Source organism: Zerene cesonia, chromosome 26 (assembly GCF_012273895.1).
Source record: "Zerene cesonia ecotype Mississippi chromosome 26, Zerene_cesonia_1.1, whole genome shotgun sequence".
Taxonomy (NCBI): domain Eukaryota; kingdom Metazoa; phylum Arthropoda; class Insecta; order Lepidoptera; family Pieridae; genus Zerene; species Zerene cesonia.
This window is the reverse complement of record NC_052127.1, coordinates 2,830,355-2,852,681: the sequence shown is the minus strand read 5'-3', so window position 1 is coordinate 2,852,681 and position 22,327 is coordinate 2,830,355. Positions and strand designations below refer to the sequence as shown.

The following is a 22,327-nucleotide window of genomic DNA, read 5'->3' as shown; positions in this document are numbered from 1 at the left end:
GAAATTGACTAAAAATTCTAATTTATAGGTACAGCAACGAACGATGGCCATGCCTTGTATCGGTATTATGATACACTAGCAAACTCGGCGAACTCCGTTTCGCCACCAGATGGCTTCGTTTTTCCCGCTTTTCTGTTGAAATTTTTCCGGAATTTTCTTTGCTATAAACCTCACGACGCCCAAGACCTTTCCAACGAATGCAAAACCGTGGAAATCGGTTGGTGCGTTCTGGAGTTATAGCGTCAGGAAGGAAAACCCGGCTTATTTTTATATAGTAGATATTTAATACTTCTTTTCTGGCAGTATCACACGTGGATTATGGACAGAATATTGTCTATGATCATCTACTGATGAAGGTTGTCACAGGGTTATCACCAAATTTAAATAACTATATTTAACATTGTATTGATAAAATAAGTAAAACTTAAGCGATAATCCAATATTCAATAATAGAACAAAACATTTGGGAATGTACTAAACATTGCACTTGACATACTTTTCTACGTATTAACACGTACGTATAGTCAGAACAATTAAATAAATAGTAATTAATAAGAAACCTGCATACTGTTTTATAAACTTATTCCAAATAATTATTTTTATTTGTAACGGATGTAAGTAATTTTAAAATCATAGTTTATTGGTGACTTCAGCGCACCGCCAGGGTTAGAAATAGCTCATAATCACATCATATTAACTAATGTGAATATTATAATATGTATGTATATATTAGGAATAATGTAGGTTTATAATACGAACTGTTCAGTCGGGAAATAGGTAATAAAAAAACTCAGTAGATACTATAGAAATTTTACTTTATGTTATGCCAAACCTATGTCTACAATTACAAAACTATTATACAACACTGTTAAATCCATAAAGCATTAAGCAGAAAGAGCGCTCTAATGATAAACATGCTGAGACGTTGTTATCCACATAGAAACATTCCGTAACCAGTTAACGGTAACGTGACTCCACCGACGGCTGCCACTACCCCCATTAGTTACTAAAAATAATCAAATCATATTCTACTTTATTATTATTATGTTCTTATAATGATAGAGAAAATGAATTTCATACTGGAATAATATGGAGGTTACACATTTAAGTGAAGACATTTTTTCTTTCGTATTGAATTTATAGACTTGCAACATTATTTTGAAAACAATGAGATCTGTTAGTGAAAAAAAATATATGTAATAGCTTTAAAGAGCTCATGCTGCTCATGAATTTCAAAGTACTATTTACGCCTTAATTATATGATACAATGAAATAAGTTTCTATCATTTCAATTTCTATCTAATTTGGCAAGGTTATTACATAAAATATTTTGTCAACAAACTATATAAATGAAACGTTATGATTTTACTTAAATAAGATCACCTGGTAAGAAAAATATTTATTTTACTTTGAATTTGATAGCGTACTTTTGCATTCTTCGTATAATATGTATCTTACAAAGATTTCACAGTAATTGTTTTAATGCATCTTAAAAATTTCTTCGTAAATCTACTTTTAAACTAAATTCAACAGATCACGTATCTGCTAATCTATACCTAATCTTAATCTAGCTCGAGTTTTCTGAATGAACCAGCGGTTGAATGAATATTTTGAGTCAAGTCATTTTTGCCTAATGCTTGCAAATCTATATTCATATCGTCCAGTGCGAGTAAGTCCTCCCTGTGCTTGAGAAGTTTTCGTTTTATTTCTTCAATCATTTCTTTTAATGGAACCGTCCCACCGTATTCTTTAGGCAGTATCGATGCATCGACGTGTTTGGTAAGGTCTTCTGCTGTTCTGTGGAACTGAAAATAAAAATAATAAATTTATTTGGCTATCTCAAATTTTTGTTGCCAACCCTAGTGAAGTAAACAGAATGCATATTTCATACGATCATACATTATCGCATTAAAAGCCATATGAAATTTAACCATAATGATAAACATACTGTACTTAAAAATGTTTGGAGTAATCACAACTTTTTGTGTACAAAAATACAAAATTGTTTTGTCTATGGGCTTGATAAAACCGCGCGCAATTTGAACAGAGCCTAAATAATGCTATATGACAAATGATTCGTAAATTGTATTAAAATACGCTAATTACAACGTATATATACGCAATATATTTGAATTAATTACCATAACACGGTCCTTTAATTTGTCGCTTAATAGCGAAACGGCAAACTCGAAGAACTTAACTCCATAGTGTGGTATGTTGACAAAGTGGGTGCGCTTGTGGCGCATAGGTGTGGAGTTCTGAAAAAAAAAAACCATTAGTGCTGCAATGAAACAGAATATATATAATATACAAATATAATTTTACTGCCGAAATTAGTTTTATATGACACTAGCTTTTCGCCCGCGGCTTCGCCCGCGTAGAATTCGCTTACATCGCGTGACATGGTAAGGAGTATTTTCTTGGCATTAAAAAGTATGGTTTGTTATTTCCCACGTTTAGCTCCATCCTCATACCAAGTTTCATCAAAATCGGTTTGACAATAACGAACTTTCATACAAACTTTCATCCCCTCTTTCAACCCTTTCTACCCTTTTTTTACGATAAAAAGTATCCTATGTCTTTTCCCAAGTTCAATTATATCTTCATACCAAATTTTATCAAAATCGGTTCAGTGGTTTAGGCGTGAAAGCGTAACAGACAGACAGACAGACAGAGTTACTTTCGCATTTATAATATTAGTAGGGATTGTTAACGAAGCGAGAAAGTTATCGTATATTTCTCGGTCTCAAAAGTAATCATTTTAATGAAAATTTTTTTTTCGGCATATGCTACAAAGTCAGAAAGCTCAACCTCAAGCTTCTTGGTCTTTTATCGTTAAATATCCTTACCTGTATACAATTTAACATGATCTTCACGTCACTCAATGACCACAAAGAGACATGAGGCATCTGCATGCCAGCTTCATCGTTCACGTGCATGTAACCAAGCAACTGCGATCGAGGCTCGTCCAACAGCAATTCGACCAACATAGAGTGAACCCGGGCCATTACTGTGCTGTCATATGCGTGAGGGTCGAAACGGCCTGGAGAGAAAGACTAAGACTGAACAAACAATACATAAAATATCTTCAGTAGATCCTGTGGTAAGTCTTTGGATGCTTATATGGCAACCCACAAGCTCAAATTCCCGAGGATAAGTTAAAAAAAAACACACTGTAATAAAATACATATACACAAGAATATTTTAATACACTTTTTCAGCTCAACTAACTAACTAAGCAAAAACTGAGGAGCCACCATTGCTAGCATTGATGTGACATAACTGTGACATTTTTGAAAATATTATCAATTAAAAACAAACATTCATAATTTTCTTACCCATACAAGACAGAACGACTCTTCTTCCTTCAGGGTCTCTTTTAGGCAATGGCACTAAGTATCCCGCGTCGATAACAGCTGCTATTTTAGGGTCTAACGGATCCAGTTTTTGGAACCATTGTGGATACATTTGGCGAATTGTCAGGTAGCGTTCGAGCATCGCACAAGCCTGTGGGATTGAGTACTTCTTGGTGCGCAGAAAACGGAGCAGGAATGGCGCATCTAAACCATAAAGAAAGCTTTACAAGAAGGAATGAGATGGTATTAAAAAAATATTCAAATTCTTTTTTATTTTTATGTATAAAGTAACGTATAAAGGAATAGACCTACTCATGAATCAAAACATATCTAACTTTCTGGAATTAAAAAGGGAAGAAGCTGATAAAGTCATTCTCGTATCTACAACATCAACAGCTATCGTACCTGTCCTACATTTCCTAATAGCAGGATGCTTTTCTATAAAATGCCTCATCTGAGCAAGAGCCTCTTCCCGCAAAACAGGCTCTTCTCTTATTTCTAGTCTGGCTCTCTCCCTGAGTTCTGGAGGCAATTCTCCCGTCTCCCTTTCCTTCGCCTCCAAAATAGCAAGACGTTCATCCTCAGTAAGTCTGGGCGAATCAGCAATATCATGTTTTGGGTCGCGTCTGCATTCCGCCGGTTGAAGCACTGATGTGGCCATTTTTTATCTGTAACAAAAAATTATCTTTATAGATAATTCTTTCTCTTTTTCGAATTTGAAAGTCCAATTTTAACGGGAAATGAAATGATTTACACTTAACGTTAATTTCAGTATACATTTGTAGAGAATTGAAATTGAATTTAATATGATGTTAATGGAATAATTATACGATAACGATGTAAAACCGATGGTTCATATTATAACTAGAGCTATATGCACTCAGGAATCATGTACCTACATATCCAACGGCGAAATAATTTAATGTTCCTACGCTAAATATTTTATAAGTAATTACTTATACGAATTTAAAATAAATAGACAAATATTTAATTACTAAGCTTATTTTGTATCAATCATTAGACAATTAAAAAAATAATGCATTGAAATTTACATCTGACCTTCAAGTATCGCATTATTATATTTGTGCAAACGGAAAATTCTAATTTCTCGGTAAGCCGCAATGCAAAGAAAATCTCACATAATCTATATTGGAAACATATTTACATTACGCATCCGTCTCATATATATACTTTAATATATTTCACCATTACCCCACTTACAAGCCCCCATAATCTACTGACCGCCTCTCGTGTCTTATATAACCAGATTGCTTTAGTTTCTATTATGTCACTATGTAAGTTGCAACATATAAAATAGTACTTAGTATAAGTAACCGATATTAAATATATATTTTAAAACAAAAAATACATGGCCCACTAGGCCACAAAAGGCGCCGGAGGGCAAAATTAGTTTTCTATTCAGTCTAATAACATTTATAAATTTGTTTTCAAAATCTGATTAGTATATAAACTACTATATTAAGCAGTATTTTTCCAATCGATAAATGTAATATTCAACATATATGAAACAATAATATGGCGATGTATTGAGAAAATTTTAATGGTTAAATGTCTCTAAAGACTATCTCTTCTAGTGAATACTAAATAAGGTGAAAAGTGCATGACCGTGATACGAAAATGTTTTTAATTTTTTCAATAAGCTGCAAATTCAATTAAAATAAAAACAATTAAAAAAAAAATTGTTTCCCGCCAAATTTTGTCGTAGGTATAATTTGTTTATACTTAGCTACGTTCTTACATAAACAATTATAGAGCCAAAGCGTCAAATAGATTTGCCCTTTACGATTTCGAAATTGATATTCAATGTTGCAACATAATACCATACACGCCTGTGGCTATTGGCGTATAGGCGAAAATCAGGTGAATCAACATTGTATGAATTTATAACTTTTACCGTGTGATGTGAAAGTTCAGTCGCGAGTGAAAGTGCACGCGCGATACGGTGAAGGTCATAAATATCATAAACGATTTCCTTTATCAAAATACATGATATTATAATATTTAATGCGAGGAGACACGGTAAAACGGCTTAATCAATCGTTGAATGTAACGAAAGTTCGTTAAAATGTAAAAAAAATATGAAAAACAAAAGTTTTTCGTAATTACTTTCGTAAAGGTACCTTTTTCATATTTATAGTATTTTTATTGAGAATAATGACAGATGATAGATGCTTAGATTTGTTGATTTTGGAGTAATTTTTTAATATAGAACACGACACACACAATTTAGTCGGATTCGATTTTCATCGCATATAATAAAGTGGTAAAAGTATTACTACCGGAGCAGACCAAAATTATTTCGACATGGAATAAATTAAGTATGTCTTTATAAACAAATGCTTTATATTATAATAATTAATACACACTGATATTGTGTAGTAGAAGTGCATGTCAAATGGTTTAAAAGAAACGCACAATGATACAAAATATCTCACATCTTTATACCTACTATCTACATGTGTATTATTCTTGTTCGAAGAACATTGGTTACAATTTAACAATCATCCTATCAAGCCGAGTTTACCTCGCTATTTGATATTCCAAAGAACTATATAAACACCAATAAATCCATTGAAAGTCAACAAACGTATCGCTTACGTGTTTTATCATCATTGTTCTAGGAAATATAGGAATTTCTACTCTCCTACACAGTGATAGAGATTAAACTTGAAACAAACACATCAAATTTACCTATTTATTTTAATGGTTCAAGTTAAATATTTGTAAAAACCATTGTTTAAATGAAGAGTACCTCTAGTTTTTTAAAATACCCACATTAATCATAGTAAAATACATTAAATTTTTACATATACTGTTTATTGTAGTTTATTTAATTCGATTGTTACAATCAGGTTAGAACAATTATATTTATATCACATTATTTATAGTACATTAAGATATAAAGATTTTATTTGATTATATCAACCAGTTACAATCGATTAGATAGCAAAATAAGTGTAATAGTTTGTTTAATATGAATAATCTATTAAATATGATGATAAAAAAAATTCTCACTTATTTGTAAATGTAGGTAAATGAGTGAAATCTGCCTACGAGATTTACATTTTTCAGCAAAATAGCATTTAGGGATATATAACGTATCTGAAGTTAATAAGACATGATGCAAAACGTATAGAAAAGTTCATAACAATATATATCAGGTAAGATTTCATTTCTTTTTATAAATAAGCCAGCATAATAGCAGCACTATAATCAAAATTTTTAATTAGTAAAATAGCCAACTATTTAATACATTAATTTAAAAAATGAGAAAATAAAGAAACAATTTTAAAGACACAATACAATCATCCACAGATAACAAATAACTCACGGGATCACATTTTGATTTTCGAATTTTCGGGATTCAAGTATACGTCACACTATAAACGACGGTTAAGCTGGACTGGCGGTCGATGCACCCATTTTCACCGTTAGCTCCCGAAATATTGCGACATGCTCTCCGTACTGGGTACTTGGATGCATTTTTGGACAAAGGTTGATTACAACAAATGTACAAATATTTTTCGGAAATTAAATTCTGAGGAAAGTTGTTTATGTTATATATGGAATATACCATACTGTATTCCATACGAGAAGCGATATGAACTCAATCTAACTACCATGCTTAAATACCATGCTCCTTTTATAGGAGTCTAAAATAAAAAAAAGACTACCATAAAATATAAATAAACAACATCAAATCTTACCGATAAAATCTTTCTCAAGCCATAATATATTTACTGTATATAGTTTCTATATTTAATCGGTTTTGTCACTTAATTGAGTATCTACTTGACATAATTTTAACAGTTGTTACGCAAAAATATTACAATTTGTTGCGTATACCTAATAAACTACGTAAGCTTACACTGCAACATTAATAATAAATAAATATTTAGCAACTCAGTACCTATACATATTTGTAATTCAATAAAAGAACTTCAATTTCAGGTCAAACACATCGAAATGCTATTCACATATAGACTAACAATAAGTATTTACGGACTATTTTGCGATTGAATTAAAGTAACAATAAAGTTTCGTCATGATATGAAATGCAGACCTTAAAAAATTAAATTAAATGTTACTTACATGGCAGCGTATATTCCGTTCTACCACAAAATGAATTCGATTTAAGCTTATAAATGATATCGAAATACAAAAAGAATTAACTGACATTCGGACTACTATTTTTAAAATGTGACCAAAGGTGGTCCAATTTGGTCCAAAATGGCATCGACAACAAAACATCATTGACAATCTTGATTTCGATTAAAAAAAAAATTGCAAAAGCTGCAACCGGGGGTTTCAATAACTGTAGTGGGTATAATTCAACAATGTTGTGGGATTGTTTTATATTTGTTTTAACAATTAATAAAGATAATGTTAATTATTCCTGTTCTACTTTCTCGGTTGGCCTGGATAACAATTCTGTAATTCTACAACTAGTACTAAGTCTTATCCCTCTAATCCTACTAACATTATAAATGCGAAAGTTTCTAAGGATGTGTGTATTTGCTGCTCTTTCACGCAACAACTACTGAACCGATTGCGATGAAATTTGGTACGTAGACAGCTGGAAAACTGGAATTACATATAGGCAACTTTTTATCCCGATATTCCTACGGGATATGGACTTACGGCGGTGAAACCGCGGGGTGCAGCTAGTTATCCATAATACATACTCTTATAACAATTTACTAACTTGTTTTTTTATACATCTATCTTGTTAATTAATCCAAAAAATGTTAAATTAATCATATTTACGGATATCTCATTAGTCATCGAATGAGATTTCCAAATAAAGTGAAAGAGGAAAATGTGGACATCGCAAAAACAAATTACGCACTTTGCAATTAGCATTGAAATCGATTTGTAACTATTAAAGCTGTCCTTTTGTCCGGTTATCCATTAAGGTCCGTATACAGGTTCAATTACAATAAATACAATGTGCACTTAATGGTACCAGGAAACTACACTAATATATTTTATATAGAGTTAGAAGATTTATTTGTCATGTAAAGTCCGTACTTTATTGTGTCTTCGTGGCGTTGGAACAGTTAAATCTATTGATGTTGTTTATGGTCTCAAACCTTGGTATAAGATCGGAAAGCTGGACTTGCAATATTGCTATTTCTTAAATTGCATTGTATGGTTTACCTTTATAAGAATTCCTTACTCGGACTATCCTACTATCCTACTTATCCTACTAACATTATAAACGCGAAAGTTTGTAAGGATGTGTGTGTGTTTGTTGCTCTTTCACGCGAAGACTACAGAGCCGATTGCAATGAAATTTGGTACATAGACAGCTGGACAACTGGAATAACATATAAACAACTTTTTATCCCAATATTCCTACCCGACCTACGCGGGTGAAATCGCGGGGCGCAGCTGGTAAACTATAAAGCTAGACTTTGAAACACGAGACTGTACCAAAGAGTTATATTTGTTAGGTACTAGCGGTCCACCTTCACCCGTGATACATTTTTTATCTCCATATGAACCTACCTTTCTTCGAACTGGTCGAGGTGTTATCGAGTTTTACGGTTTCCAAAAAAAATATCGATTTATTTATATAGAAGATATACCCATATTTATTAGAAGGAGAGGATAGCATAAACAAAGGGGCTTAGCTCATGTTATAGATATATTAATCAGAATAAGAACAACACTTCCGCATCCAAGCCATGACATTAACAAACAAGTGACTTTTGTTCCGAGATAAATCTTAAGATAAGTGCAGAGAAAGTACTAGCCAGCAGAGCGGAATGAGATCAAGTGAATCATGCTGATGCATTTCTTCGCGAATTGTGTTCACGATATTGTTATAGATAGCTACAAACTACTATACAAATGTATAGCTATACAAATGTACAGGCAAATGCCTGTAGTTATAATACAAGCCTTTTACTTCTTTTAATTACTTTTGTACACACGGAATTGCATTAGGAATTTAGAGAATACTTTTCGTACTGGCTATTTTTATTCACAGGTTTATTCCTAGTGGAGTCGATCGTCGTGTTTGATACGTGTTGAATCTATGTATTTTTGCTAAATAAACGATTTTTATTTTTATTTATTTATTATCTGGACTGGCCTGTATCAAACATGTTGAGATTATTATTTATGTACGAACTTTTTTCCTGTCCTTTCATATTTGACACATGATATGCCCTATACGCGAGATTTTAAATTCAATGGATATTACATTAATAGTAAAGCATGGCTATGTTTAACCAGCGGTTTAAGTCATTATTCAAAAGCAAAAATTTCGACAGAGACGTATTATAGAACCTAACTTCAACAAGAGGGAAGTTTAGTAACATTCTACATCCCAATCCTTCAGTCATCAGGAAGTGTATTTTTTTATCTATACCAAAACATTTTTGTCGTTCTCATGATATCGGCGCCTTAAACTAAAAGGAACATTAAAAAATCTTAGCGTATTTATCAAATTGGATATATTATGACCTATTTTCATATTTTCAATAAGTTCAATAATTAACAAAGCACGGTTTCATGTAACATGAGCTACGGATCATAAAACTCTGTACCGTTCTATCACTGCATGGTATAAAACAAAGTCGCTTCCCGCTGTCTGTCTGTACCTATGTATGGTTAGAACTTTGAAACTACGGTTTTTATGCGGTTTTTTAAAAAGATCTAGAGTGGTTCAAGAGTATGGTTTATATATTAACTAGCGGTCCGCCCCGGCTTCACACGTGGTACATACATAGCCTATAGCCTTCCTCAATAAATGGGCTATCTAACACTGAAAGAATTTTCCAAATCGGACCAGTAGTTCCTGAGATTAGTGCGTTCAAACAAGCAAACAAACTCTTCTAATATTAATATAGATTTGTTAAGTTTTAGACAACGACGGCGAAGATCGAAAAACTATCCAAATATCGTCCATAGAATATGAGAGCATTTTCTTATATGAGAGAATAGAGATCTAGTATTTTAATACTTCTCTAGTACGTATAAGAACAGAATCTGTGTCAAATAGCTGGTACCGAAGTTGCAACATATGCAGGGAGACCAGTTATTGCGAATAAGTCCCAAGTGATGGGTACATTTCTTAGTATTGTTTCTCAGTGCCTTCTAGAAAGTTCTTTGTAGAAAATTTATTTAGAACTCGCATTACAGTGTTATTGAGAGCGACTTAAGGCTTTCAATTCGTAGCATTACTCATGTAAAATAAAGTTTAATTTTAAAGACTATAATAGAAGCTATTTATTATTTTTATTCGCATATGATACAGAAGACATATTATATAGTAATTACTTATGAGCTTGGTACATCCACTAGTGTTATTTTATCTGTGGTATATCTTTATTAACTTTCAAAATTTATTTACATGCCATCAATCTACACTAATATTATAAAAAGGAAACTTTTTATCTTTGTATGTTTGTAATGTTTTCAGGTAAAAACCTCTGGACCGATTATAAAAATTCTTGCGTGTTATAAAAATTCTTGGACCGATTATAAAAACCACGTGCGAAGCCGGGGTGAACAGCTAGCTTAAAATAAAAGAGGTCATCTATAGACAATTATACTAACACAGTATACATGCTATATTATAATGTGTGAGGTCATAAAGGTTTCTAAATTGATTCCTAAAACCGCGTCTCAAGTTCTATAGAAGTAATATAGAGCTGTTGATTGTTCGTTTTTTCTTTTGTTTGTGCACCTTAATCTCAGGAAGATTTTTTTATTATTATTTAATCGAGATTTTCGTGATCCCTGAGAGCTTCAATTAGTAGCAATATGCACTACTAGCTGCGCCCCGCGGTTTCACCTGCGTAAGTTCGTATCCTGTAGAAATATCGGGATAAATATTTGCCTATATGTTATTCCAGTTGTCCAGCTGTCTACGTAACGTAATTCACTGCAATCGGTTCAGTAGTTTTTGCGTGAAAGAGCAACAAACACACACACACATCCTTACAAACTTTCGCGTTTATAATATTAGTATGACAGTAGGATGCACAAACAAAGCCAGACTGTAAGTTGAATATAAATCGAATACTTACAATCCATAATACATGTCTACACGATCTTTAATCACTTTAAAATATAGTTCAATAAAATAGGATCATATACGAATTCAAATAAAGTTTGAAATAATGGCGAACAGGTTGTGTTCCGTGATCTAACTTTGAACTTCAATAGAAAAGTAAACATCCAAATTCCTCATATGTACTGAGGAATAAATAAACTAAAACAATATTTGCATATCAGCCAGATATTTTATAATGTTGTATTTGTTTAGTAGATATTGGTTTAAGCACGCTTAAAATTTATTACTATGGGTACGTAAGTTATATTGGAGAACCATTTCTATGATTATATTATAAGCTGCGCCCCGCCCTTAACTATTGTAGATAGAAATAAAGCAGAAATAAATCCTACTAATATTATAAATGTGAAAGTTTATAAGGATGTGTGTGTGTTTGTTGCTCTTTCACGCAAAAACTACTGAATCGATTGCAATGAAATTTCATACGTAGACAGCTGGACAACTGAAATAACATATAGGCCAATATTCCTACGGGATACGGACGTACGCGGGTGAAACCGCGGGGTGCAGCTAATTTACAATAATTCCTTTTCCATTAGCCTTAGTACCTACAGTTTTTATAACTTTACCTTCATCATCATCAGCCCATATATGTTCCCACTGCTGGGACACAGGCCTCCTATGAGGGTTTAGGCCATAATCCACCACGCTGGCCAAGTGCGGGTTGGCAGATGTCACATGTCGTCGAACTTTTGATTCTTAGACATGCCGGTTTCCTCACGATGTTTACCTTCACCGTTTTAAGCAGTGGTGATGTAATTCACATGTGCAGATAAATTGAAAAATCAATTTATTTCCTGCACGCTCGCCCCGGTCTCGAACCTCGACTTATCGATTTTGAAGTCCGAGGTTCTCACCACTGAGCCACCACTGCTTACTAACTTGCTAACTTTACCTTGAAACGTGTTAATGAATACATTAAGTACCTGCTTATTATTAAGTCATCTGTAGACTGTAAGTGATGATAAATGCCTTTAGTATGTCCACAGATAACATAATACGGTATGTCATACAATTGGCAAACATCAATTCAAATTTTGATTTATATACCTATATTTGCACATACCTCAGAACAGGCGTGGGTGTTTTGGGTCAATTATGAACTATGTAAAGACCAAAAATTCACCTAAAGATAGTCTATTGTAAAAAACAGTAACTCCTAAGACACTCTGATCTAAATGCACTTTGATACAAGGATAGTTTGAGATCCGATAAAGCTAGGAAAATCATAGAATTTCATCCCGGAAAACCCACGCGAACTAAAGCGGTGCAAACCACACGAATTATATTTGCATTTGACTATGCGGGTGAAGCCGAAAACCTAGCTAGATACGTATGAGAAAACTAGACAAAATTCAATGTTTCTCATAGGAAATCTTTACAAGAAGAACTTAAGATTACTAGGTTATTAATTTTAGAATATTCCCCTGTTTTAGATTATGCATCGCCCATAAAAACGAAAGCGTATTCGGCTTGGATGACTCAGATTTCACTTTCAACGACAAAATTGTAACGCAACCTAGATTTTGACCGCATGTGAAAACTACCTTCTCCATAATGTTGGTAATTTAAAATGCTAAAGCTTCTGAGATCTTGCGACTTCATTGGTATTGAACCAGAATAGAGTTAGATAAATTTTAAATAAAAGATTGTGGTAAACGACAAATAAATATTAAATCAAAATAAAAAATAATTGTCCTTCACTCAAAAAAACCCTACCTGTTTTATTTTATATTTTATGGTTTACCAGCCATTGTTTAAATAAAAAAAATTAAAGTACAATTAATATAGGGGAGTATAATCAATGTAGGTTAAATTCAATGTTAACACAATAAAAAATCGTTTTCGAAAAAAACAACAGAGCAATAAATTTATTTGTGTGAGTAGATATGCTATTCTTATATTACATATAAACGCGACAAGTTGTAAGGATGGATGGATGAATAAATCCACACATTTGTGGATGTTTTTTACTCTTCCACGCAAAAAACTTGATACAGGGAAAGATTTTAGTCTAAATTATGTAGTCTAAATAAGCACATAGGCTACTTTTTGTCAGTGTACCAAGCGAGTGACGCCGCGAGTTACAGCTAGTACAAGTTACTATCAACTATTTAAACACTATTATGCAATGACCACAACGCTAAAACAATAGACAAATAACCATAGACAAATAGTTCTACAAATTAATATTTGTTCTTGAAGCGTTGGTATTTTATTTAAACATTTTTTATGTATTATGTTCTCTGTGTCCTTTATATGGAAAAGTAGTTAGGTACTTCCCAAGAGAGCTTTAAAACGCATGTCTCTTGATAACTTGCCGACCTATTTATAAAGCCGGTTTCTCTTTACACAAGTTCCGTATAAAATCGTATGATTTAAACTCAATTCAATTGGGAAATGTAAATAACATCTATACTATCTATATATCTTACTTATTACAAATTAGTGAATTCATTTAGCCTTCAATTTGATAAATTTATCAACAAAACAGTAAGAAAATTATTAAAAATAAATGTTAAATGGATAATTGCTTAACCCTGTGGCTGTACTCGAGCTTTTATTGCATTCGATCTCTCTCAAATCTATTAAAAGTAAGTAAATAAATAAATAAGAAATACTTCTTTCATTCGAAGTTAGTTATTCAAAGGAAAAATTTACTGCAAAAATGAACCTTATAGACTGTATAAATTTTCTATCTAGCAATCATCTATTGTGTAAACAAAACAAAAATATATTTGCATAATCAATCTACGCAGTGGCAAAACGAAAGAGAAATCTCAAATATTGCGTTTACGAACTCCCCATGGTCACTAAGGGACAAGGTTATCAACTTTTACAAAAGTTTAATAAAAAAGGTTTGCAATTACAATGATCGCATGATGCATTTCCTTTTTATAATTCCTTAATAAATTCCTATTGGTATAAGTACGCAGAGTAAGTAGTCATCTTGAATACATTCCCATAATTTGCTAATTTATAGGTATTTAACTACTATTTATAAAATGCATTGTTAAGTACCCACTAAATGAGACTACACGTAGTAACTTTTTAGTAATCTGTGCTACTACTTAAATAGATATTAATAATTTTTTGATACAATTACCTAGGTTAAATGACAGTGTTCTGATTACATTTTCTTCTACTGTAACGTCTTAATGCATTACCAATTCCTGTGTTGAAAAAGGATGGCGCTAGATGGCCTATATCGCTCTGTCTTTGTCCTACACTGGAGTTAGTATTACTTAAAAACGTCACGGTAACCTCCCAGGTCATAAGTTAAACGAAGATCGATTTCTAAAGCAGTTCACCCATTTGAAAGTTCTGAGGTAACATAAACACATTACTATCGAAATGAGATCCTCCTCCTTTTTTGAAGTTGGCAGAAAAACATGATATCCTGTATAAATAAAAAATACCCATATTATTTCTTTCTTGAGGAACTGCTTACAATACTGCAGATTTATAAAAAAAAGAAAAAATAGTACTCTATGACGAGTATAGTACCTCCGACACCAGCCCTTTTATTGTATTGTTTTATTTAAAAATACCTGAGAACTTACAAAAAACAAACTGTCATTTAATATTGCGATTCAAATCAGAATTTTGAATCAGTTTTTTCAGAAATTTATATTAGAGAGTTGGGTTTAATTATTTAAAATGTAGATACTTATACATTATGTAAATAGACGCATGCGGGGCATTATGTTGTAGATTGTAGATGTAGATACATATGATTAAAATACAATAACTATAATAAATACCGTTATAATAAATATTTTTTATCAGCGAAAACAAGTGAGAATAAGTTGTTTTTTAACAACTAAGTTCGATGCATAAACCTCTATAAATGTTAGAATTTTTAATATATTAGATACCTATATATATACTGAATAGGCATAAGCTAAAAATATTAGGGAAAACTAAAATAGAGATAAAACTTACCAAATGTTTCTTCTTGCGTGTGTTGCGAATCCCAAGATCTCACTTTGGCAACAACTCCAAAAGTTTACAGAGCACAAAACTTAACACGAATTATTAAAAAAAAAATCAAAGCGATGGTACCACCGCTTCGAGTGTCGAATCAACACTGACTATTCACTATGGTAACGAACCCGCTTGATCTTACGACTCCTATTGCATGACTTGTGCCGCACTTTCTACATTAAAAAAAAAACATTGAAAAAAAAAGCTATTTGAGCTAATACAAAGTGTTCTAATTTTGAAAAATAGTCTGGCGCGCTATTATGACGTACGACCGGTTCCCATTCATTGGTCATCTCACCGCGTCCGTTTTTCAAACTTTCTTTGACCTCAATAAAATTGTACGTTCGTTAAGTAAGGTATTTCGTTTTCTAATTTCAATGTTACAAGTGGGTAACAAGGAAGAAACAAATTGCCTTCAGGGAACATAAGTAAAAGTTTGGATTTCATCTTGCGTTTAATATAATATATTAGAATGTAAACAGCTAATGCTTTCTTTTTTAAGCCACTTATTGGTTTAACACTTCCGAAATATCAATACCTACCAATTATATCATAACAATGTTAGAGAATACATCAGTATTAATTACGTTCTTTTGCATTTACGCGGTTATTTATTATAATATGTACATACATAAAATACATCGCAATTAAGCATGCTTCACAGCAGAATGGAAATTGTGCCATACACACACATATATTGGCGAAGGTAATGCAGAGAAAAAATTATTTCCAAGGCCTTTACCTATCTTCGAAAATTAAATAAACGTTATTCACTTCTAAAACTAGTAGTTTATCTTAAGGTGTATGTAGTGCATCAATAAAGATATTTTTTGCTCCTTCCAGGCATTAGAAAACGTGTGGTCACACCTACTCGAAAATCGACCAACTGCTAGTCGGCCTGTGAACTTACTTTCGATCGATAATATCATTACTAAAGGAAATATTTACAAAATAGATGACTTTTTCTATATAATTATAATTTGCTAGTCGTCCCGGCAAACTTTGATCTGCTTTACACTTATCATTCATGTGAAAAATAGATGTTGGCTGTTTCTCAGACCTACCCGATATGCACACAAATATAATAATTTTATGATAATCGGTTCAATTGTTTAGGAGGAGTACGGAAACAAAAATTGCTGACACGAGAATTTCACAAGTACAAATAAATTAGGGAATGGAAGTGCCCATCGTATCCCAAGTGGTGTTATCCTTGTATAATTCACTAAAAACAGTAGTTATATTTTTATCTACCTAAACATAGCAAAATGAATGTGCTGTTACTTATATTTCTTGATCTCCTAACATAGACGGATTATAAAAACGATTATTTTTAACACAAATAATCATGAAGTTTCTAAATAATTGTCTCTTATTAACAGATTTAATTGCTTGCGCCAACAGAACACAATAAAATTTATTATGAAATAATGACAACACCATGGAGAAGCTCGATGCAACGCAGTCAGACCACAGCCACAACAGCTCAATTCGCGGACCTTGTAACCGATTTCAGTTGAATCTCTCAAGGTTTAAAACATTATCATCCACACGTATGCCTCATCTATATTATAATGAAAGGTTTGTGGCGACTTTTTTCGTGACCAGTGCTGCCTACATTTCGAAATGATTCCAGAAACATGTTTTTTATATGAATGTATTTTCATTTACACACACTTTCTAGCTAGTAGCTACTCTAATGTATAAGATGAGATTGTATAACTGAGAAACAGATGGCCTTTGTTGTTTTAGCGATACCACAGACAACATAATACTTTCCTAGTACGATATTAAACAATATCAATTTAAAGTACCTTTACTTTATACACGGTGAGTAGGGACCTACCACAACACAATACAAGTAATTATAATATTCATAGAGCATATCGTAAGTGTACTTTAATTAGTCATTTCTTTGATAAGCCATATATATATTATGTCTCTATAATCAAACATTTTGTTGTGTGTCCAATTTTGAAGTACCAAAACGTAACAACCGTACTAAAAGATTGCGCCAAAAGGGTTCTTAGTAGAAATCAAATCCACCCGGGGTTGCATAAAAAATAATATTAAGATCAGTGTATCCGTTTAGGAAAAAATACCAGTACAAAAATTTATTTTGTAACATTATAAAATCAGCTTATTTCAGCTTATATCAGCTCGTATTTACTTAGATAACATATGCATGCATACTTCTAGGTTTTTACTGTGGATCATACTTAAGACATAACACGCATATAACACGATTTCAACTCCTATAGTCCCCTTAAACAAATGCTAAGTGTAATGACGGATACACGCTCTTTATAACACGTTAGTCAGATGCTTCTTTGCGTTGCTTCTATGTAATGAACACTGAATACAAACGATCTAATTTAATACTCATGTCTATACAACGCCGGTACCAGTGGCATAACGTGTATTAAGGTAGCCCCGTATTTATACTTTAACGAGCTGCGCCCCGCGGTTTCACCCGCGTAAGTCCGTATCCCGTAGGAATATCGGGATAGAAAGTTGCCTATATGTTTTTCCAGTTGTGCAGCTGTCTACCTACCAAATTTCATTGCAATCGGTTCAGTATTTTTTACGTGAAAAAGTTACAAACACACACATCCTTACAAACTCTCGCATTTATAATAGCAGTAGGATAGGATAGGATAACGCACGTGAAATATTTCTAAGCACGTTTGTCGGCCTTTTTTTAAGATGTCCATAGTCGCCCAATTTTCTAGAAAGCATGGCACTTTTTTATGATGTACACGCAAGGGCACCTTCTTACCCTGGGGACCCCGTATCTTTGATACGGCTGATTCGGCGGTAGCTGCGCCTCTGGTTATATACTTATCTATTAGTGGGCAGAGGCAGCTGTATATCAAATCAAATACGATATATCAAAACAATTGAAGGAACAGGTAATAAAATTCTGTCGTATAAGACGAGGTATTATGTTATCTATGTTTTCTACTCTTTTCAAGTATCCCCCACATGAAACTATGACATGTTAAATAAACAAATTTTCATATGAATATCACACAATAATCAAGTCAACCCTTTTTACTCCCCTGTAACTAACTTGGTTCACTTATCTCATGGCGTGAATACTTAAAAATATTCTGAGGTTACGAGAAGTGTTATGTTAACGAATAAAAAGATATAGAAGTAAAATATATGGGTAAATCTTTATTTCATGAACAACTTATTAACAAATACTTAACGCAAACTTTTAATGTTAACGCTGCGTAAATATAATAATAAAAATAAAACCGAAACAGAAGCAAAATTAATTACCAATTAAATTATAAAGCAACAATTTTAAACTCAAAAGCAATAAAATCAAAAGCTAACATTTTTTTTAAACAATACCTAATTCTTATTTCTAACACCAATTTTTATGTACTGTATAGATTAATTCACAATTCCAATCATTTAAATATTCTAAAAAGTATTTGCCGTTAATATTAACTGATAGGTTAAAACTTTTTTTGTACCAAAATTCACTAATGGGTAGGGTATGTATTATTTTTAATCGCCCAAACGCCTAAATTTATATAATACTAGCTGCGTCCCGCGGTTTCACCCGCGTAAGTCCGTATCCCGTAGGAATATCGGGATAAAAAGTTACTTATATGTTATTCCAGTTGTCCAGCTATCAACGTACCAAATTTCATTGCAACCGGTTCAGTAGTTTTTGCGTGAAAGAGCAACAAACACACACACACATCCTTACAACTTTCGCATTTATAATATTAGTAGGATTAGTAGGATTCATTAAAAAAAATATTGCAGTAATATTTTTATCGTGTTGTCACAAATGAAACAACCTACAAATTTATCAATGACTTATATGATATAAACAAATCTGTGGGAGGATATTCCATTTTGTCTTTTGTTTGTTTCTGCGAAAAATTTATATAAGGTTTGTTAACACAAGATGGCGTTTTTTAAAGTAGTCTGGCGTGGTATGGTGTTTCCGTTTGAATTTGGAGATGACGCCCGCTTGTTCTCTGATCTGAGCACAGAGCAAAAAACTCATTTGTGTGTTGCGTAATAAAATTTGTGTATAAACGACAAAAGTATTTTTCATTTCATTATGATAAGCTCATTATCAAGAACCAATGAATATATTGTAAAAATTAATTAATATTAAATTCCAATTTGTTGATGGTTAATAATTATTGGCAGATTATAGATTGTTTGTAAATAAGACAGTTAGTTTTATATAGAAGTAATATTTACTCCTAGATAGTGTTAAAGTTGCATATTTACAATATGTTAATTAATCTATTGAAGAACTAAATAAATTGATTACAAACATCCAATACCAAACAATGACTTTCTTAGAGCCTTTGACACGGTCACACTTTTAAAAATAGAAATTTGTTAACCAAAATTCGTTTTAATGGAACAAAAACCGAATGACACTCTCAAATCACTCCAAAAGTCTATTCGCCTTCACACGTTTTCAAGTCATCAATCAAAGTTTTCAAGAGCATATATCTTCAGTTCCCCCCAAGGGTCTGTCCTCGGCCCCAGTTGTGACCACCAAATGTACCGGTCGCTGGTCTTGTAGGGGCTCTGCTTTGAGGCGCAGTACCGAAACCACCTACATACCTCGTGTCTGGGAATATTTGTTTTCTGAAATCAAAGTAAAATATCGAAATAAATAATCGAATTATATTCAACTGTTACAATAATAGCAATAAAAGAGGATCGTTAAAACATAAGAGTAAAACAATCAGCATAAGGAAATATCTGAAAAATACTGAATGTATTCTATACTCATTATGGTGTTATATCGCAATTAACAAAAGTGGCAATGTTTCATTTAATAAATTAGTTGCATTTCGAGGAAACAAAGATTGAAAACTTCCTTCATACTTACAAGAAAGCTGGTGGTGAAAGAAGTGAGGGGCCGCCAAACTCTTGTGGGTATTTGAAGAGCAGAAAGAAAGATAAATGGCCAATCAGAATACCAATTAACTCCATAGCCCCACTGGAAAAAAATGTTTTTTACTACCATTATTAAAAATGAAATTGTGTGCAATACTATGTTATTAAAACAAATGGTTAAATAATTAATGAATGAAAAAAAAAGAGAAAAAATTATCAGCTCACCCTCCACTAATAACTAGATTGAACACCAGCAGGACCCACGGCAAGTACATAGCCTTAAATCTGGTACCAAACCAGAATGAAACTATAACATCCTTGTTCAACTGACACCACACATACAGCACTGATAAGACCATGGGGTCCATTAATATCTGTGAAAAGATAAAATAATATTAATCTTTTTAATGTTACACAATAAAGGCTGGTCAGATTTGGATGAAATTTTGAAGAGAGTCTTTTAAAGAATAGAAGAGAATTATCTATTAAAAAAGCATTTGAATGCTATAAAACTGAAAAATTAAAGAAATATGATACTATTTATCAAAGTACCTAGAAAATATAGTTGCTAAAGCTACTATACTAAAATATCTGATTGTTTTATACCTTATTTCAAATCTTATTTTATATTAGTAAAATTGCATGTTATGAAGCAAAATTGGGTTAAAATTTAAGTGAAATAAAAATAAAAGTCCAGTTAAAGCCCATCAGTCTAAATATCATAATTTGAATGTTGCAATAAGTTAACATATTTTTTTATGTCAATTACAATGCCTTATTTACAGACGTCCAAGATAATAAACTGGAATGGTTGTTGACCTCACACTATCATTGTTTTCATCATGCTTCTTAATGCCCTTGTTTGAGTGAGGCATACACATGCACATATAAGTATGTTTCACAGTATTTAATACATCTTAAAGGTGAAATGTTCAGGTTTAATTTTTACTTACAGGAAGCCCAACAAGTAGACCAATGAGTACACAGCATAGCCAATTAAACAACAGCATGTAGAAGTAATCGGCTGGTTTTCCAGCGAACATGCCCATCTCCAGACGTTGTGAATAATTGTACAGGAAGTAACAGTTTATCAGGAAGTGGAAGCCTGTTGCTGGACTGATTGGATAATAGAAGAGTGCTGTGATTGGTCGCCATAACTAAAATGAAATTGGAGAACTCACTGAATTGTTTAAAAGTTATAAGATAATGGTATAGTTGATTGTTATTATACAAAAATATTATTTCTTTATCAAATATATACAAAGATAATGGTTCTGTAATCAACACATTTGGTGTTTTAATAAAGTTTAAAATTGTCTCGTTACCTGCAACTGGTGAATGAAGGGATAATAGTCCAATACGAAATAATAATAATTAAATATACCAAATCTCCCAATTAAACTTAGCGCTATGGTACATGTTAACCAATAGCGAGTAAAAAGGGGAACACTATTGTACCAGTCTTTAAATTCAGACATTTTAGCCGTACACCACTGAACTAGATTGAGCAAGACTACTCCGTCAACAGCTATTGTTAAGTCACCGGTTCAAGGAATATAAGATAACTTGCAACAAAAACATTAAATGGCGAAATATCAAATAAATATTCCAGAGTACACGTGTCCTATAGGAATTTGTTAAACACAGCACAGAAGCAAATACACAAAAAATACAATGACATGACAGAAATTATGACAGTGACATAATGTGTGGTCAATGTTTACAGTTAAGTTTTTGACATTTTTAAGGAGACCAAACGGGTTCTATGATAGGTAGGTAAGTTACTCCCTTGGTATGCAATAATTCGCTAAAACAGTAATCTCTTCTTCTTCTCTTTGTTGATGGCTTCATCCTGGAGAGTCAGGAAAAATTGTAATTTAGTTAGATGATTTTTATTTAAATCTATTTTTTTTAAACCCTATGATGATTAAACGTTTACATATTGTTAAATAAACTCAATTGAACAGGAAGTTTGGGAAACATT

At 32.5% G+C, this 22,327-nt stretch overlaps 2 protein-coding genes across 3 annotated transcripts; both read right to left on the bottom strand.

Annotated features, from left to right (window-relative positions):
* Positions 1–796: 796 nt before the first annotated feature.
* LOC119836949 (retinaldehyde-binding protein 1-like) lies at positions 797–15,574 on the bottom strand. Of its 2 annotated transcripts, none has more exons than XM_038362423.1 (6): positions 15,412–15,574; positions 3,762–4,024; positions 3,339–3,560; positions 2,850–3,043; positions 2,142–2,258; positions 797–1,805 (listed from the first exon to the last, which is right to left on the bottom strand). In XM_038362423.1, the coding sequence occupies exons 2-6, from the start codon at positions 4,015–4,017 to the stop codon at positions 1,563–1,565; spliced, it is 1,032 nt and encodes a 343-aa protein (XP_038218351.1). In that variant the 5' UTR covers positions 4,018–4,024; positions 15,412–15,574; the 3' UTR covers positions 797–1,562. The 2 variants fall into 2 exon arrangements, with proteins under 2 accessions (XP_038218351.1, XP_038218352.1); XM_038362424.1 differs by lacking the exon at positions 15,412–15,574 and adding an exon at positions 6,709–6,805.
* A 4,092-nt stretch (positions 15,575–19,666) lies between these two features.
* LOC119836999 (derlin-1) lies at positions 19,667–22,044 on the bottom strand. The gene is made up of 5 exons (XM_038362477.1): positions 21,669–22,044; positions 21,297–21,500; positions 20,569–20,717; positions 20,336–20,446; positions 19,667–20,088 (listed from the first exon to the last, which is right to left on the bottom strand). Exons 1-5 carry the CDS (start codon positions 21,819–21,821, stop codon positions 19,953–19,955), a joined length of 753 nt encoding a protein of 250 aa, XP_038218405.1. The 5' UTR covers positions 21,822–22,044; the 3' UTR covers positions 19,667–19,952.
* Positions 22,045–22,327: the final 283 nt, after the last annotated feature.

Bases quoted from the DNA above. Each gene is read 5' to 3' on its own strand.
- LOC119836949 (XM_038362423.1), bottom strand. From the start codon at position 4,017: ATGGCCACATCAGTGCTTCAACCGGCGGAATGCAGACGCGACCCAAAA. The intron at 3,044-3,338 runs GTAAGAAAATTA...CTTTCTCTCCAG, and splicing joins AGTCGTTCTGTCTTGTATGG to GCCGTTTCGACCCTCACGCA. The intron at 1,806-2,141 runs GTAATTAATTCA...TTTTATTTTCAG, and splicing joins AATTAAAGGACCGTGTTATG to TTCCACAGAACAGCAGAAGA.
- LOC119836999 (XM_038362477.1), bottom strand. From the start codon at position 21,821: ATGTCTGAATTTAAAGACTGGTACAATAGTGTTCCCCTTTTTACTCGC. The intron at 21,501-21,668 runs GTAACGAGACAA...ATTTCATTTTAG, and splicing joins CCTTCATTCACCAGTTGCAG to TTATGGCGACCAATCACAGC. The intron at 20,447-20,568 runs GTGAGCTGATAA...ATTTTTTTCCAG, and splicing joins AATCTAGTTATTAGTGGAGG to TGGGGCTATGGAGTTAATTG.